The sequence below is a fragment of the Carcharodon carcharias genome, chromosome 7, assembly GCF_017639515.1.
Source record: "Carcharodon carcharias isolate sCarCar2 chromosome 7, sCarCar2.pri, whole genome shotgun sequence".
Lineage (NCBI taxonomy): Eukaryota > Metazoa > Chordata > Chondrichthyes > Lamniformes > Lamnidae > Carcharodon > Carcharodon carcharias.
In genome coordinates, this window is record NC_054473.1 from 7,878,639 (window position 1) to 7,897,399 (window position 18,761).

The 18,761-nt window shown below is 46.7% G+C and overlaps 1 protein-coding gene across 4 annotated transcripts in view; it reads right to left on the reverse strand.

The window, feature by feature from the left end:
* Window positions 1–18,761, reverse strand: part of LOC121279855 (host cell factor 1-like) — a 117,254-nt gene that overhangs the window by 41,557 nt on the left and 56,936 nt on the right. For all 4 annotated transcript variants that reach the window (XM_041191317.1, XM_041191320.1, XM_041191321.1 and 1 more), the window contains 4 exons: window positions 15,479–15,687; window positions 5,800–6,058; window positions 5,055–5,215; window positions 114–516 (listed from right to left, as the gene is read on the reverse strand). In XM_041191317.1, coding sequence (XP_041047251.1) covers window positions 114–516; window positions 5,055–5,215; window positions 5,800–6,058; window positions 15,479–15,687 — 1,032 coding nt within the window. The remainder of the gene's footprint in view (window positions 1–113; window positions 517–5,054; window positions 5,216–5,799; window positions 6,059–15,478; window positions 15,688–18,761) is intronic.

Genomic DNA, 18,761 nt, shown 5'->3' on the forward strand with positions numbered 1-18,761 from the left:
TGTAAGATTTTTGTTAGGACGATCATGCCTCTAGTTAGCTTGCAGTCATTTTTAACCATACATCCTATTTACTACTCTTGCAGTTCAGAGCCCAAACCTGCACACACACCTACCTGCAGTTGCAGTCCCTTTAGACACCAGAGACACCTGTGTCGTCGTCACCGTCCTAGGTTCTTCTAGTGCCGCCAATCGGGCTGCCTCCTCAGCGGCAGCTGCTACAGCCAGCTCTTCGGGAGACAGACCCAGCTCGGCGAGGGTCTCGGGCCGGCTGTCAGCCAGGAGCTCTCGAGGAGGGAGGAGTTGGTCTTGATGAAGGCTGACATTGGTCTGAGGTTGCAGCACCTGCGCCAAGGTAGCCGCTGTTGTTCCTTGGTTCGTGCTGCCAGAGACCCGAACTGTTAATGTGGTACCAGCACCTGAAGAGCTGGCAGGCAAAATATGTCCAACAGTCTGCCTCACTGTAGACACGGAACCTTGCTCGATGTTATTAGACTGCGCTTCAGTTGATGGAGCTGCCTACAGGGAGAGAAAAATAATTTGGCAGCTCAATGATTTGTCCTTAATCGCTGTGTGGGATACAAATGATGTGGACTTCACTGTAGTAATTAAATCACAATGTCAGCTTGTGGTAGTCCCAATAGCTGCACAGAACAATTATCGATCTGAATCTTCAGAGGAATTAATCTAAAGTTTCAAGTGTCTCTTCTTGTTCTCGAGTAATATTAGTCAGAAATTCAAGCAAGGGTTTACACAGCTCATAGGCATTCTCAACATGGTGGATAGCAATTTGGATTAAATCAACTATATTGTGCAAACACAAAGCCCCTCACCACCCCATCTCGTGTCTCTAAACCAAGTGATGGTCAGCTCTTGTTTGACATGGAGTGCAGAAACTCCATGTAAGATGACAACTCATTTACCAAATATCGATGCAGCGAAAAAAAAAGGTCCAGGGATCCACAAGTGAGGACAGGGTTACTGCTGCAGTTTAACTATTTACAACTAGGCAGCCTACCAAATACAGCAACACTCACCTTTTCACTGCTGCTCTAACCAGGAACACTAAGATTATATAACTGCTACGTGATTTGGACTGAGTGGGAAGGATTCTAGATTTCTAAGAAAGGTCTGTATCTCCAAGACTCATTAACAAGCTTTTCATCAACAGGTTATCAGGATTGTTAATCTGAAGCCACTCAAAGGCAATGGTTACTAGACAATTGATGAATGTGGATTTGAAAAGTATGATGTGGATAGCAGGTATTAGCAGCTGCTCATGCGCAGCACAACTCACCATAACAATGGCAGATATATTGCTATCATTCTCCTGAAGCACAAAGATCTTACCCCCAACACTGAAGCTTCCCCAGTTGGAAGCTTGGAAATTTAGCAACTGCTTGATTTTCTGCAACTTAAATCAGTCAGACACCAATCGCTGGATGGGTGAACGGGTTCTCATACCTCACCTCAAGGTAACATTTATCAGCAGTTCTTGTTTCAAGTCTCTCAAGCTTCCTCAACATCTATTTATTAGAAATTAGTTCTATATGTCACAAGATTAACCTGCCTCTGGATACGAAAACACCAAAGTGTCCTTCGCCCTTTTTCATCAAGGTCACAAAGGTCTATGTCCAGGCTGAAGTTGGTGTTCTGCAGGATCTCCAGGATTAAAACATGTTATCTTCCAATCAATACCTCAGTCAGTTGAGTCATGCATGCAAAGGTATAATATTGCACTAAGCAGGTTTTTCTCTTCTTTTAATCTGAACTGTTTGGCCCAAATTAAGACTTCCATCAATTTAGCACCTTATCACATTTCTTAAAATTTCCAAGTGCTTCACGTATCGTCCTTAAATTTAACAAACCATCAGACTTGGCCTCCACTACAAACTTTATAACCTCATCACTAATTTCAACCACACTGATTGCAACCTGAGTGTTTGTTTTGACCCTGAACTGAGCTACTGATCACATATCCTTGCCATCAAAAAGACTGCGCACTTCCATCTCAGCCCTTGCATCAGCCCATCTGCTGATAAAATCCATGCATTTGCACTCTCCAGTGTCATGCCTAGAACCAGCATGTAACATTCTGAAATTCAAATGAATTTTATATTTTAAACCAGGACACAAAAAAGCTGGAAAAGATGACCACCCACGGTCACCTGACTTTTGTGGATTAGAACCACTCTCCTGTCTCAAGCGGGAACAAAAAGAACATTCTAGGCTGATGTGAATCGATGCCTGTTGTAATATGCCTTGGAGATAGCAACATGTCATCACCAGAAGGGAAGTGTGTCATGTAATCCAGGCTCAGTTTCACTTTGGTCTGTGAGCAGAAACAGCACGTACAGCTCCGCTGCTGCCTTCAAGCTTTCTATCCATGTATATTTGTCCTCATGTACCTAGTTTAAATAAATGAACCCACAACGTGTTTACACAATGCCTTATGAGAGATTGGTGCCTTTATATTATAACACACACGACATGGTGTGCAGCAGTGGTTCCTTCTAAACAACATGGTGCTCAGCCTGGCAGTAATATTAAGTACAGGTACAACATGGTGAAGTATTAGATCATGTTACATGGCATGAAATGACCCTCGATGCTTTGGTCAGACCGTAACAGAGTCACAGCATCAGAAAGCATTGAAAACACAGCATGGTGACTGCGCAGCAAATAAAAAGCTGGTAAGCCGACAGATATCTCACGGTGAGATTGCAGCGCATAACCTGTCAGTTCTGTCTGGGACAGCATGCTGAGAGGGCCAGCACTTTGAGAGGACCAGCAACAGCTTAGCTCAGTTAGAAAAGGTGAGTGACCAGGGTGTGGGCTGGATCAAAAGTGAGCGAGAAAGGGTCAAACAAAAAAATAACAAACTAACAACTGGGAACGAAGGTCTACACAGGCTCTGAACATGTCAAGATTAACCGCAGAAGAGCTAAAGGATCCCCAAAAGATATGGACTACATTGGAAGGCTGGTTCAGAATCATGTTAAACTTCCATATTCATCTAGAATTCGTGTCATTTCGACAACAGCCTACAGAATTCATAGGTCACTTCATCAGCAGATGCAGAGGGGTACGTGCTGTGATTTTTCAAACGCAGAACTTGCAGACAGAATTATTGAGTTGGTGACCACATCCACTCCCATGGAAGTGTTCTAGAAAGATCTGCTAGACAGCCAAAACTCATAGCATTAAAGAACTACTCAAGGATCCAAGTACAAGGATCCTCGCAGTTCGACAAAACTGACAAGTTCCAAGCACCCCAATTGCTGATGTGCTTACCAGAATATCCAAAACTAGCAGGACATGTGGAAGGTGCAGCTTTCTGCATGCACCAAGAGAATGTCCAGATTTTCAATAATACTGCAAGGCATGTGGTACAAAGAGCCATTGGCAGCAGCAGTGCACTAAAGCAAAGGCAGTTACAAAGAGCCGTGCAATAATCCAAAACAGGCAGTACACAACGGATATACATATACAGGAGGTGATTGACAAATCAGAAAATGACAATATGCATGACAAGATGAACAGTGAACAAGTTTCACACATCAATCTCATTGCCACAGATGCTGTAATACCATCCGAGCTGTTTGCCAAGATTTCAAATTATCTGCCCTAAAGTTGGTAACTACACTTTATTGGCCAATATTGATTGGGGTGGCGGGGGTGGGGGGGTTAAGTGCAAACATGCTACCCCTGCGAATTCTAAAAGACATATACCCACAGATGTAGAAGGCCATGGCAAAATCTACTGCTGTGAAACTTTCAGGGATAACGGTTCACTAATTTTATGTGCAGGATCCATAGTCCTAGAGTGCAAGTACAATCAATCCTCCTGGGTGTCACAGATGTTCATGATGAAATATGCAAAATGTTTCAACAAAATTGGCAGTTTCAAGGGAGCTGCAACGTTACACTTGCAGGAGAATGCAAGTTCACCTATTGATCTGGTACATTTTGCATAACGCAAACGCCAGCAGTTATAAGAAGAAATGGTGAAAGATTCTACATTCCAGAAACTGTGGAAAACATCATTGATGGATGGCCTGATTCAATCCAACATGTCCACAAACATGAGACACCATTTTGGCCTTAATTAGCCTTATCGGGACAAGCTAGGCATCTTCCAGGGAGTCATTTTTAAAGGCAGGCAGGTCATCATACCAGAACCTTTGTGATGTGATATTCTTCAATAACTTCATCCCTCACACATGGGCATAGATCAGATGAGAAGACATACAAGAGAGACAGTCTATTGGCTGGGTATTAACAATAACATTGAAGTCATCGTCAAGAAGTACAAGACATGTCAAGAACATATGCCAAGTCAGCACAGAGAACTACTGATCCCACAAAGTTCCTACCCATCTTTGGTCCAAAACCACATTTGACCTCTTTCAGTCCATGGTACTGACTTCATCATCATCATCGACTACTTTACCAAGTACCCCATTATTCGACAATTGCACAATACATCAAGCATAACTGTCGTGCACACTCTTAAGTATTATTTTCAGATTATTTGGTGTGCCTATGGAGATCATGGATAACGGCCGACAATTTATTAGTAAGCCATTTCATGATGCGAAGAGAAGTGGAATATCAATCACACTACTTCTCATTACCCTAGATCTAACGGCAGTTGAATGAACAATTCACAAGGCGAAATCTCGAATTCTCAAATGTAGACAGACCAAGCAAGATCTACACAGTGCAATGTTACATCCGAGAGTAACATCTTTAAGTGCAGTTCTCCCATCACTGGCAGAGCTCATGTTTAGCAGACTGAATCGTACCAATTTATCTACTCTTACCCATTCGACTCTCTCAGAAACTAGAGAGCAACTTTTAAAACTGCATCAGAAGATGACCCATGTGCACAATAAAAATGTAGGTATAGAGTTGCCAAGTTTACAGTAGATTTTGCACCATAGGAAACTGCCCATTACCTAATAGCATCTAATTAGTGAGTAGGCACTCACCAGGGTTGAAGCCCACCTTCCTGTACCAGTTTCATACCCCTATGTATCTCTTCCTTGCCCTACCTGTGTGGAGGGTCCAGGTGCAGGTGTGGACTGTGTTACCATGGTAACCGCCCCACTCTGAGCTGTAGATGCTGTGGTTGCAGTGTTTGTTGTTCCTGCTGTTGCTGTTTCACCGTGTACACTTTCAGGGATACCTTGTGCGTTCATAGCAGGTGGCTGGACTGTAGAGTTGGAGGGGGAAGAAAAAGAATAAAAAACATACAAGACAACAGATTTCATCACAAGCTTCCCTTGTGATAAATTCATCTCCAACATTAGACTTGCATTTACATAGCATTTTTCACAACCTCAGGCATGTTACAGCCAATGAAGTGCTGCTGAAATGTAGTCACTGCTGTAATGCAAGCGTGACAGCCAATTTGCACACAGCAAGGTCCCACAAACAGTAATGTGATAATGACCAGAATAATCTGCTTTTGTTTTATTGATTGACCAGGACACCAAACATGCTCCAAAATAATGCCATGAGTGTGCAGATGTGGCCTTGATTTAGTCTCATTGTAAAGACATCTCCAGCAGTGCAGCACTCCTTAAGTACTGGGAGCATCAGCCTACATTTGTGTGCTCAGGTCCCTGGGGTGGGACTTGAACCCACAATCTCTGTGTCAGACACAAGGCTGCTACCAACTGAGCCACAGCTAATACTCATTACTCAGTTACAAGTAGTTAACTCACTTATCAGTTATGCAAAAATAATGAGTAAATCAATAAACCAAACTCGTTCTCATTCCTGCTTCACACTTGCCTTGGTTTGCCGCAATGTTTGCCGTGGTGGTTGTAGATGTGTTGGTGGTGTTGGTTTCTGACGTCTCGTGGGGAGGATTTGAACACCTGACTGGCATTTCTACGAACTCGAGTTTGTGGGTCTGAGTTTCTGAGTTCACCGTAGCGACCCGAGGTGCTGCAACCAAAGCTGACCCTGAATTTACAAGCTGTTGTGCCTGCTGCGTCACCATGCCACTGGGGGAGGCAACAATCGTAACCCGGTTTGGTTCTGACACAGGCTGAAAGGAATTCACAGGCACAAGTGAGAAGATGCAAAAAGGAGAGACCATACCACCAGTTCAGTGTACTTCACCCATTTTAAACTATGAATGGAAGGTGCTTGGCAAGATAGTAAAAGCAATGGTATCAAAAAGAGGAAGTATTTTGGGTTTTTTGACAGATCAGGATGATGGATCAGTGGGTAAATACAATGCCAACTGAAATATAGACTAGCTCTGTTCAGACCAAGTATTTCAGTCCAGGAGGAGGGTATTATAACTGGCCATGGGCCAGGGTGGAATTTGGTGGTCTCTATATTTGTCTCTTTAATTCACATTCTGGGATAGTATCATCCATAAATCCTATTGTTCCAATGACACTACTAACCCTGGTTTCCCTTGTCCTGGCAGGGAATCATAGGCCTAGAAATTCAGGTGCACCAATTTATTTGAGCACTTGGGAGATTAGCACAGGAATCAAATCTTGCTCTTAAGTGGTGAGCCACAATACTCGGCCTCATTTCCAACGAGCTGCCAAGCGGTGGACAGTAACAGGCAGCTTGCAATCTATTTTGCACTGAAGATTGAGCCTGCTCCTCCTGGCTCCACATTCAGCCAAGAATATTTTACAATCTTACCTAGTTGTTTGTGGCCCAACAGGCAGTTCCATTAAGACCATATCTCTCCCCTGGGAGCTACCTCCTGCCAAACTCACCTTCCAGTGGCTACCTCAAGCATGCTCCATATCTTTTGCATATGCAAATAAGGGGTTTAACACCCATTTTGGGCATGGGCACTGTAATATAAGGGGTTAACATGGTGTCCCAATACATGCAAGATTGGATCCAGGCACCAGTTGACCTTGAACACAAGACGTTGCTAAGAGACTTCCTGTTATCTACTGAAGGGAGTCGGAGCCGAAACCGCATGGGAACAATGCCCAGTACTAAACAATGTGTTGGACGAGTGCCCAACGCGGACTCAGTGAACTCGGCAAGTAGCGCATATATAAGCCTGGAAAGTCCCCAGTTCGGGGAGTCTGCTCCGGGTTAAGCTAATCGCTGAGCGTGGGTCACAGGCGGCACCTCCGCAGAACTGACGGCTCCCAGTTCCAGTAATTCGTGGAGTAAGTATATAGCCAATTATGCCAGACCCGTTGTGAGTATCGGACCTGGTTTCTATCCTATATAGGCTAGGTAGGAAACAAGCAAAATAAAATAATATTATCCTAGCAAGCTAGTCTCCTGTTCTTTGTTTCCGCATCAAACTACCCGCCTGCGAACCTGATCCTCATAATTTCTTAGAACATTTTGGCGTAGTCGGCAGGATCAATCGCAATTGAGGAGGGATTTTGATGCGAAACAATGTTTGGGAAAAGGAATAAGAAACCAGAAGGGCAGGCCGAGGCGGTTGCGGTCCCAGGATGGCAAGGGCCGTGGCATAGTGTAGCGGCCTGTTTGCGGAAGGGTGGGGGGCGACCGGAAAACTGGGAGGCCGAAGGCGTAGGAACCACCCCAGGGTCGCTGCTGTCCACCCTTGAGAAAATCCCGGTCCCCTCAAGGAACCCCTTGCCAGGGATCCAGAGGCGGATGTGGGCTTGTGCGGCGGCTTGTAAGCAGCAGTCTGACAGGCGTCAGAAGTTGGAGGCTGAAATAGCAACCCTTAAGCATGAGCAGGGGCTCAGTAGCGGGGATGCCTCCGTGTTAAGACAAGAAATTATAAAACTAAAGGCAGAAATAGCAGCACTAACGGAATTAGCGGGGCGGGCGATCACACATTTGTCGTCTAGTAAGCGGAAGAGTGAGCGAAAGCGCCCGCGCTCCGTGAACCCCACTCAAATAAGGGCGTTTGTGGCACAGCTAAATAATGGGGACGGCTGGGATATTGACCACTGGGACGGGAATATATGGGGGGACTCGGATGATCAGTACGAAGATGAGCTGCCACCCCAGGTGCGAGCGAATCCGGTCGTCCGGAGAAAACAGGTTCAGAGACGGCCTCCTGTTAGGTTTGAAGTGTTGTTGGATGATGAGGGAAATCCCCAACGAAACGAGCGAGGCGAGCCTATCCATCATGAGATCCCCCAGTTGCAACCTCCTCCGGAATTCTCCGAGTTAACGGAGGATTTTACTACGGAGGAAGTATTATACATTACTCAAAAGACCCGCCGAAATCCTGGGGAGCCCATTGAATTGTGGTTGGTGAGGCTTTTGGAAGAAGGAGGACAGCAAGTCCAGGTAGACTTTCAGGATGCGCCCAAATTTGGGGGATTGGCCAAAGATGCGGCAATAGACCTGGCATATAGACGACAGGCCAAAGATATGGTAGGGGAGAGGGGTACGGGGACTCTGTTCGGGATGTACGCCCGAGCGGTAGCAGAACAATACCCGTTCCCGTCTGACTGGCCACCCCTGGAAGGAATATGGACCACGATTAAGGAAGGAATACAAAGATTGACCCGGCTATGTGTACGGGATGCCTTGTTGTTAGGAGTCTTGGATGAGGTAGAAAATGTCAACGTGAGCAAACAAGCCAGGGATCACCTGGTAAAAACGGCTCCCCCACATTATAAGCCGTTACTACTTACCATAATGTTGAGTGGCAAAGGAGAAACGTTGGGGGAGGCTCGGAGTATGATGCGGGAGATGGGAGGACTGGGAGACTGGGGGGCGCAGGGCCGGGGTAATAATGGGACTAGGGAGGGACGTCGCTCGGAAACTCGAGGTGACTCTAGATCCAACCCCAATCAAGGAGCCAACCCCGGACCCTCCCGCCGAGCCCTATGGCAAGCGTTGATGCAAGCACAAGTCCCGGTTGCGGACGTTGATGGGAGACCCACGAGAGAGCTGCAGGAAATGTGTAAACGAAAGGGACTTAAAGTGTCCAGGGTAGAAACTGAGGCCCGTGAACCACGGGTGACGGCAGAGGAATTGGTAGAGCTACTAATACAGAAATGCCAGTTCAGGGAGGCGGGGAACGTTGCTTCAGATAGAGGGAAAACCCCCACCCGACCGCAATGGGAGTCCTCCGAGGAGGAGGAAGGAGAGGTGACAACCCCTTACAGGGAATGTTGCAAGGTAGACCGGCGCACTCGCAATGCGAATAAGAAGGGGAAGAATAAGAGAGGAAGGGGTGCTAAACGCCTGTACCCGGCGTTGTCAGAAGAGGACGAGTGGGAGGACCAATAGGGATTGGGCCAAGCCCTGAAGATTTGCCCACAAACGAGCCAATGGTCGGCCGATGACATCAGACCACATGTGGCGGTGACCATTTATTGGCGCAAATCTGTTCAGACGGTTATGGCTCTAGTGGACACTGGGGCGGAGGCCACCCTAATCCATGGAACTCCCCATAAGTTTAAAGGAACCCCAGTCACATTAGTGGGATTGGGAGGAAACTTAATAGAAGGAAAAATGGTGCAATTACCCTTAGGGATAGGGGCAATGCCGATCAGGACCCATTCGGTAATCATAACACCGGTCCGCGAGTGGATCCTAGGAATGGACGTGTTGGCAGGGCTAACCTTATACCTGCGACACGGCAAATTTGAATTTGGAACCTTAATCCATTGTCGCACGGTATTGGTGGGAAAAGTGAAAATGGACCCCTTTCCCATCCCAATAGCCGAAAAGGTGATCAGCCTGCGACAGTATAGAATTCCTGGTGGGCACAAAGAGATCTCCGCCACCATTAAGGAATATTTAGAAGCGGGGGTACTAAAAACGTGTTCGACTGCTTGGAATAACCCGTTGTGGCCGGTCCGTAAGGCTGATGGATCCTGGCGGATGACGGTGGACTATCGGCAATTGAACCGCCATACCCCTGCCCTGACGGCGGCGGTACCTGACGCCGTTACCATTATAGGACGAATACAACATCACCCTGGTACTTGGTACGGAGTGATCGATTTAGCTAATGCCTTTTTTACTATCCCAATCCCCGAAGATAGACAGGAACAGTTTGCCTTCACGTGGGAAGGTAGACAGTTCACATTCACACGGTTGCCTCAAGGCTATCTGCACAGCCCCACTATATGTCATAGGATAGTGGCGGAACATTTGGCAAGGTTCGAAGTGCCGGACCATGTAATGGTCTCCCACTACATTGAAGATATAATGATACAAGGTAGTGGGCAGGCCCAGATACAAACACTGTTGGACGCATTAGTCCAACACATGAAGGGGTACGGATGGGAAATCAACCCGGCAAAGATACAAGGGCCTTCCCAGACTGTGAAGTTCCTGGGGATAATTTGGAATAAAGGGGAACGAGAAGTTACCGAGAAGGCCAGGGATAAAATTCAGGCCTTCGCAGTTCCTCACACGCAAAAGGACGTACAGCAATTTATCGGACTATTTGGCTTTTGGAGGCAACATATACCACATTTGGGACAGATACTGAGACCATTATACCAAATTACCAGGAAGAAGGCAGAGTTTGAATGGACTAACAACCATCAACTTGCCTTCGAGATGGCCAAACAAGCGATACAGCAGGCTGTATCCCTAGGAAAAATACAGTCAGGACCGGTCGAATTGCAGGTTTCGGCACAGGGAGACTATGCAAATTGGAGTCTATGGCAAAAACAAGGACGCGTAAGGAAGCCGTTGGGGTTTTGGTCTCGTAAACTACCCCCGGCGGGGGGGAGGTACACCCCCTTTGAGAAACAACTGTTGTCCTGCTACTGGAGCTTGGTGGAAACCGAGGCCCTGACAGCGGGACACGAAGTAATTATGAGAACGGCTATACCCATTCTCCCGTGGGTAATGAGTGATCCCACTACACATAGGATAGGGACGGCCCAAGAAAGTAGTATCATCAAATGGAAATGGTATGTGTCAGAAAGGGTGAAGACTGGGCAGAAGGGGGTGTCAGTCTTACATGAGCAAGTGGCGGAGGCCCCTGAGGGAGGGGAAGTGAGATTCGAGGTGATTGAATACACAGAATCACCTGTGAAACTTGGGAAAAGGTACGATGAGCTGACGTCGGAAGAGCAAGCCACTGCTTGGTTCGTGGACGGCTCGGCTCAATGGAAGTCAGGACGGCGTAGGTGGAAGGCCGCTGCGTATAATCCAAAGCAAGGGATTACATTGGAAGAATTGGGAGAGGGTAAGAGCAGCCAGTGGGCCGAGCTCAAGGCGGTGCATATGGTAATCATGCAGGCCGGAATTATTGGGGTACACCTATTTTCCGATTCATGGTCAGTAGTTAACGGGATGACTCAGTGGATGCCCACATGGCAGGCCAATCAGTGGATGATCCAAAGTCGGGAAGTATGGGGTAGGCCGCTGTGGGAGGAAATTTGGGAGAAGGCCCAGCATTTAAGGATATTTATCACACACGTGGACGCCCACACGTCCCGAAATGACGCAGAAGCCCTCCATAACCGATATGTTGACGGCATAGTTCGAGCTATGGTAATACAGAGGGACACCTCGGTGGACCTAGCCAGATGGGCACACCAAAAGGCTGGGCATTGGGGGGTACAAGGGACTCTACAATGGGCCCGGGATCGGGGTATAGACCTGCTGGTAGACGATGTAAAAACCGCAGTGAATCAGTGTGAGCAATGCCAACACCAAAGACAGGGAGTGCCTCAGCATATGATGGGGCACATTCACCGAGGAGAAGGCCCCGGCCAAAGCTGGCAGATGGACTTCGTGGGCCCATTGCCCACGTCCCAGGGATGCAGGCACATTTGCACAGCAGTGGACACCATGTCTGGGGTCCTGGTGACCCATCCTTGTCGCCATAATAATCAGCAGGCAACCCTGCGATGTTTAGATATGATAGAACAATTCTATGGGATGCCTATGCAGGTCCAGAGCGACAACGGTTCGCACTTTACGGGAGGGCGGATAAAGCAATGGTGCAACGATAATCATGTCGAATGGATATACCATGTGCCGTATCATCCGCAAGCAGCAGGACTGATTGAACGGATGAATGGGATCTTGAAGTCCTCTCTTCGGAAGGCGGGGGGGGGCGAATGATTTGACAAATTGGAAAAAGAACCTCATCCGAGTTGTAAAACAAATTAACAATCGTCCATTGGGGAATGGAGTTACACCCTTAAATAGGATGATAAAGGTATGTGACACGCCCGAGGCGTGTCCCATTAAAATGTGGAAATTCGATGCGGAAGCGGAACTGCCAGTCCGGGCCACCCCGGCATCAGCGGGGCTTGATTTGCGGGCCTTGACTACCCGGACGTTGGTGCCCCAAGTGCCAACGGCAGTTAAAACCGGCTTGGGATTAGTTTGCCCTTCCGGGACTTATGGACACATTCTCCCACGATCTGGGTTATAATCCTGGGTCGGAGTATGTCAAGACCCGGGTCGGAAGAAACGAAACACAATGCTGGTGCTCTGGGACAGATCGTCAGCTGGGAAGCCAGTGACCAAGAGCGAAGGCAGGACAATTTTACGTGCCCCTCCGGACAACGATGTGACATTATGACTATCACCAGCAATTGCACGTTGTATCGATGCAAGGGCAGCTTTGAGGATGCAAACACAACAGTGGCCCCGGGCTGCGCACTGACCATTCACACCCGGGTGAATATGTGTTCCGAAGGACAGTGTCATGAGGGTGGTATTGAATGGACTATTATTACCGCCAACGACGAAATGAGGATTACCAATGGGACGCCAATCACTGGCAGAGGCCCAATGGACTGGTTAATCAGGGGAGAGTCTGGCATCCCAAAACATCAACCACCTTCCGACTGCCAGTCATACCCGAATGTAACCCTAAACGGCGACGACGGGCATGGTACGATACCTTGTTAGGAGGGGCAGGGACAGTAATGGGGATATCCAATGCTATAGACTCTGAAGTGACCCGTACTAAATTATCCAGTACGGGGCAAGCAACTGCACAAGGCCTGTACACTATTGGCCGATGGATGCCGTCGGCCATGATGACGCAGGAAGAGACTGCACGAATTTTGCTGCATTCCTTAAAATGGGAATTGGACGTGTGGGATTCGACTCAACGGCTGTTCCAAAATTTTACTGTACAGATGAACTGGACAATTTGCGGTATCCAAATGCTGCATGCACATTTGCAAAAAGAACGATTTTTACGAATAGTCACTTCGCCTAATGTTCAGGCCTGGCGAGGGGTGTGGAACGTATCTGAGAAATTATGGATGAACACCTATCCGGACAAAACATGGTGTAATGCAACGCTGTGTAAAGGACATTTTGTAACCTTGAATGTAACTGATTTTGTGACGGTGTGCCGATATTACGTATTGCCGGTCATTACATCTGATGGATATTACTTTCTCAAGACAAAAGGGAATTGGTTCAGTCCGGACACCAATCTTACCTATGACTTGTCCGCGTGTGAGCAGGCGGATCAAGGAAAGGCCTGTCTGTTGATGGATCGATATCGAGACCCGTGCCTTACAGAAGACACGGCTTTGTGTGAATGGATGATTGAGGCACCCCGAGATATGATGTGGCAGATTGGTCCCCATACGCTCTGTGTGGCCACTAGTCATGCCCATGCCTTACTCCCGACGACCCCTTTTTCAGGTTGCCTTACTGGCATCTATCGATGGCGGTGGCAGAACCATACTTACCTATTGACCAATTACAGCGGAACGCAACACCTCACCACTATGCAGTGGCAGGTATGGCTGCACCCTTGGAGTATCTCGCTAGAGCGTTTTAAACAGGCCCTCGATCGCTCGGAAGAGCTAAAGCAGATATTGCGACAACATCAAATCAATGTTACCCGGGTGACTGTGTCCACCTTTATACATGGCCAAAAGGTAGTACACGCTGCTCATGTAGTAGAGGTGGAATCCGCCCATCACTGGTGGGATCTGTTCAATGGGCTGTCAACTACGGCACGACGTTCCCTATTTCCTCCGTTGTTCATTTTAATCGGAGTTTTAGTGATTCTGACCTGTTGTAATATACTGACCTGTACGTATGTTTGCCGTGTGCGGCAGCAACTGGAACAAAACATGTACATGTTATAACAATGTATTGCTTATTATTATGTATTTGTATAATCGTTACATGTATTGGGCCAATCAGTGGAATGTAATATAAGGGGTTAACATGGTGTCCCAATACATGCAAGATTGGATCCAGGCACCAGTTGACCTTGAACACAAGACGTTGCTAAGAGACTTCCTGTTATCTACTGAAGGGAGTCGGAGCCGAAACCGCATGGGAACAATGCCCAGTACTAAACAATGTGTTGGACGAGTGCCCAACGCGGACTCAGTGAACTCGGCAAGTAGCGCATATATAAGCCTGGAAAGTCCCCAGTTCGGGGAGTCTGCTCCGGGTTAAGCTAATCGCTGAGCGTGGGTCACAGGCGGCACCTCCGCAGAACTGACGGCTCCCAGTTCCAGTAATTCGTGGAGTAAGTATATAGCCAATTATGCCAGACCCGTTGTGAGTATCGGACCTGGTTTCTATCCTATATAGGCTAGGTAGGAAACAAGCAAAATAAAATAATATTATCCTAGCAAGCTAGTCTCCTGTTCTTTGTTTCCGCATCAAACTACCCGCCTGCGAACCTGATCCTCATAATTTCTTAGAACAGGCACCACATGATTTTTTTTGTGTCTTTACCAATACAGCATGTGATGCATTCCCACCTGCTGTTTTGAACGCTCAGAGGTTTGTTCAGCGCCTAAAAAAGACACCGACTAAGCAAATTTCTTGGCTATGCACTTTTACCTACAAACATACTGCTGGCGCTAGAATCCTGAAATGGAATTCAAATTAAAATGTCAATATCAAAGCAACTGGTGTCCTCATCTGCTATGGTATTACTTCACACATTCCAGCATCTGCAGAGGAGTACTGCATCAGCCCCTGAAGCAATCTCCATCTTTCCCAGCCTATCTAAGTTCTCTCTGCCAGGCTCTTGAGCCACTTCCATCTACCTCAGGGGTTCCCAAACTATGGGTTGTGAGCCCCAATGGGGTCACAGGGTGAGATTTTGGGGTTGTAAGCTCGGAGGTAGCGGTGGTGGCTGTTGAGCTTGGACTGAGTTTTGACAGGTGCAAGACCCTTAAAATGTTCTTCTTTTCCCCGACAGTGAGCGTTGGCTTAATTGTCTGCTCGGTGAGGCCTGGCTACTGCTACTACCGCAGCCTGCAAAAAGGGAGGCCTTCGGATTTTTCAGGGCAAACCCAGCAGTTTTAACCACCCCACCGTCCCCTTAACAACTCCATAACGCTCCCCTCCCAACCCCCAATTTTCACTCTGGGATCACACAAAGCCTGAGGCATTAAAATGGGGTCACATCAGGAAGAAGTTTGGCAAGCACTGATCTACCTTGCTAAAGTCACAACATTCCCATTGAAATGGATCAACATCAACAATTTTCAAGGTTTGGGGCTTTCCATAATTTCGGGGATGCAAAATGGTGTGAGGGTATAATGGTCTACTCCAATTGAGTTCCTACCTGAATGGTGATGATGGGAGCTGTGGAAGTTGTTCCAGTTACAGCAGTAAGTTTCTGAGTGGTGTTGGGGGATGCACTGATTATCTGGCCAGTAAGGTTGGCGATGGTGCCAAGGGTGGCAATGGGCGTGTTGAGCGTGGGCGAAACAGTGGACACTCCTGCAAGTGTGGTGCCCATCGTACCTGCTATCGTCCCCAATGTACTTGCACCTAACAAACAATTTTCAAAAAAAAAAATCAATAAAAAGTCAAAGATACGTTGAACGACGCAGCTTGCAATCAATTCCAAGCTCCAAAGGCTAAAGTTGCATTGAACTAAACTGCCCAGTGATTTTTATTGATTTATGAGTAACATTTGTAGACTCGTGTTCAAATTTTCATTTTTAGACAAGTTCACCCGTTTTTTTGTATTGCCATCGCCCATTCTTTGCCCTTCTGGCCTGACACCTAAAGAAGGTACAAGTACAGGCAAGAGCATAACCCTTGGAGCAAGCCTCCATGAGGGATCTGGGATTGTGTAGCGAACATGAGCACAAACTCTTGCTATTATTTCTCCAATTTCTAGTCCATGTATGTCACAGTTAATTACAGTGACGTACGGACAATTTGTCTAACTCAGTAGAGAATGGTGGATCAAAAGCAAGATCTTCCTGACCTCTATGAGACAATGCGGTACGGGCTGCAGGATTTGTCCACAAGCCACCATCTTGGTAGGTTTCCTGCTAATCATTCAATCTATATTGTCCTCCTGTGCAAACAAGATTATCATACACAGCCTCCTTTTAGATGAGGCTATATACCTCTCCTGACCCCTCTCCTTAATAACAAGCCTGGACCCCAGCTTCCCTTTCCTGTCCAAAGTCCTTGAATGTGTTGTCATTTCCCAAATCCATTCTTAGCTTTTGCAGGAACTTCATGTTTGAATCCTCCAATCAGGTTTCCACCTCTGCCACAGAACTAAAACAGCTCGTCAAAGTTACAAATGACATTGCATGACACTGTGTCAAAGGAAAATATTCCCTCCTCATCCTTCTCCACCTGTTTGCAGCCTTTGACACGCTTGACCACACCATATCCTCTAATACCTCTCCGTTGTCATCCAGCTGGGTATGACCACTGTCATGTGGTTCCATTCTCATCTTTCTAATCATAGTCAGAGAATCACTTGCAATAGCTTCTCTTCCTACTCCTGCACTGTTATTCTGGTGTCACTTAAGGATCTATTCATGGTCATCTCCTATCATCTATATGCTATCCCTTGGCCAAGTCACTTGTACAAACAGTTCTAGTTTTCACATGACTGCTGATGATACCCAGCTCTACCTCACCACACCTCTCGCGATTCCTTCACTGCTGCTAAATTATTAGACTGCTTGTCTGACATCCAATACTGGATGAGCAGAAATTTCTTCCATTTAAATATTGGGAAGAGTGAAGACACAGTTTTCAGTTCCCGCTCTCTCATTACCAACTCCAGCCCTCTTCCTGGTAACAGTTTGAGATTAAACCAGTCTGTTTGCATCCTTGGTGTCACACCTGATCCAGAGTTGAGCTTCTGACCTCATATTTGTGCCAACACCAAGGCCATTTATTTCTATCTTGGTAACATCGCCCGACTTCACCCATCTCGGCTCATCTGCTGCTGAAATGCTCATCCATGCCCTCATTACCTCTAGGCTTGACGATTCTAATGCACTCCTGGCCATACAAATCTCTGCTGCTCATGTTATAACTCGCAGCCAAGTCCCATTTCCCTATCAACCCTGTGTTTACTGACCTACATTGGCTCATAGTCAAGTAACGTCTTGATTTCAAAATTCTCATACTTGTTTTCAAATCCCTCCATGGCTTTGCTCCTCCCTATCCCTGCAATTTCCTCCAATTGCACAACCCTCCAAAACATCTCTGCTCTTCTAATTTTGGCCTCTTGCGCATTTCCAATCATAATTGCTCCACCATTGGCAGTTGTGACTTTAGTTGCCTAGCCCCTCTGGAATTCCCTCCCTAAACCTCTCTACCTCGCTTTCCTCCTTTAAAGTCACTTCTTAAAACCTACCTCTGAACAAGCTTTTGGTTACCTAACATAGGCACCTAGCATTGCCTTATGTGGTGCAGTATCATGCTTTCTTTTATAATCCTGCTTTGAAGCACCTTTTGTCATTTCACCACGTTACAGGCAATAAATCAGGGCAAGTTGTTGCTGTTTAGTCATCCTGGGCATTACTGACACTTAGCACAAAGAGTGACTCCTTCCCTCCCTTCATTATCTATGTTCTACTGAAAAACCAGTGACATCTTGCTGCCTGCCTGCATCTCAGCTGTATTGTCAGCTTCCTGTCCTCTGACCCTCCACCTGCCACTGCTCTTTATCTGCTCAACAACTTCCCTGCCTCTGGCTTCAATTTCCTTGCGACCTCTATCTCTCACCAACCATTTCCCCATGGCAGAATTAACATTTCTCCATGCACAAATTGCAGGCTACAGGCTTGACTGCACCTGCTGCCCTGCTAATCACCATATCTGACTGGGTAAATGCAAAAGTGGCCATATCTTCCCTACTACTACATAATTATTCTGAAAGGCAAGGACAACCCACACATATTCTCTCAGTGGCAACTTATTCCCTCTGACCCTTTCACATGCTCCAAGTCATCCACATCTCCAACTTCAAGTCTACACAGAGTTAATGGCTTTTTTAAATCTCTAAAAATGATACTCCACTTGGTGAGCTCCTCTTTCCTACCCCAGCAGCTCCCCAATCACAGCAAGTTCAAATTTTTAACAAGATCCAGCCTCAATCCTTTCCCTTCCAAACACATCATCCCATAACCACTTCCCTTCAGTTCAATGCTTGTTGGCAATAAATCGAAAAATCATCCTTTCCCTTATTGTCCCTATTTTCACCAGTTAAACTCATTATCCTTAAATGCCCCCATAATTCCTTAGACAGCCTCTCAGTCTTCACTTCTTTTGCGATCTCCCCCAGTTCTACATCCCAGTGCCAACCTCTGATTCTCCAACTCAACTTCTCCTCAGTTCTTCCTTCTGCCAGGCCTTTAGCTGGCTGGGCCCCATTTTACAATGCTTTCCATAAAGTTCTTTGTCCAGCCTCTCGATGTCTTTTAAAAAGGCTTAAAACTTATCCTTTTGACCATGTCTTTGCTCAATTTCCTCAATCCTTGACCCATCACCGCTTGGTGTGTTTGCCTCTGGAACGTTTTGGGACATTTTATAACATTTAAGAAGCATTACATACATAAGTAGATGGTGTCAGTAGACAGCTT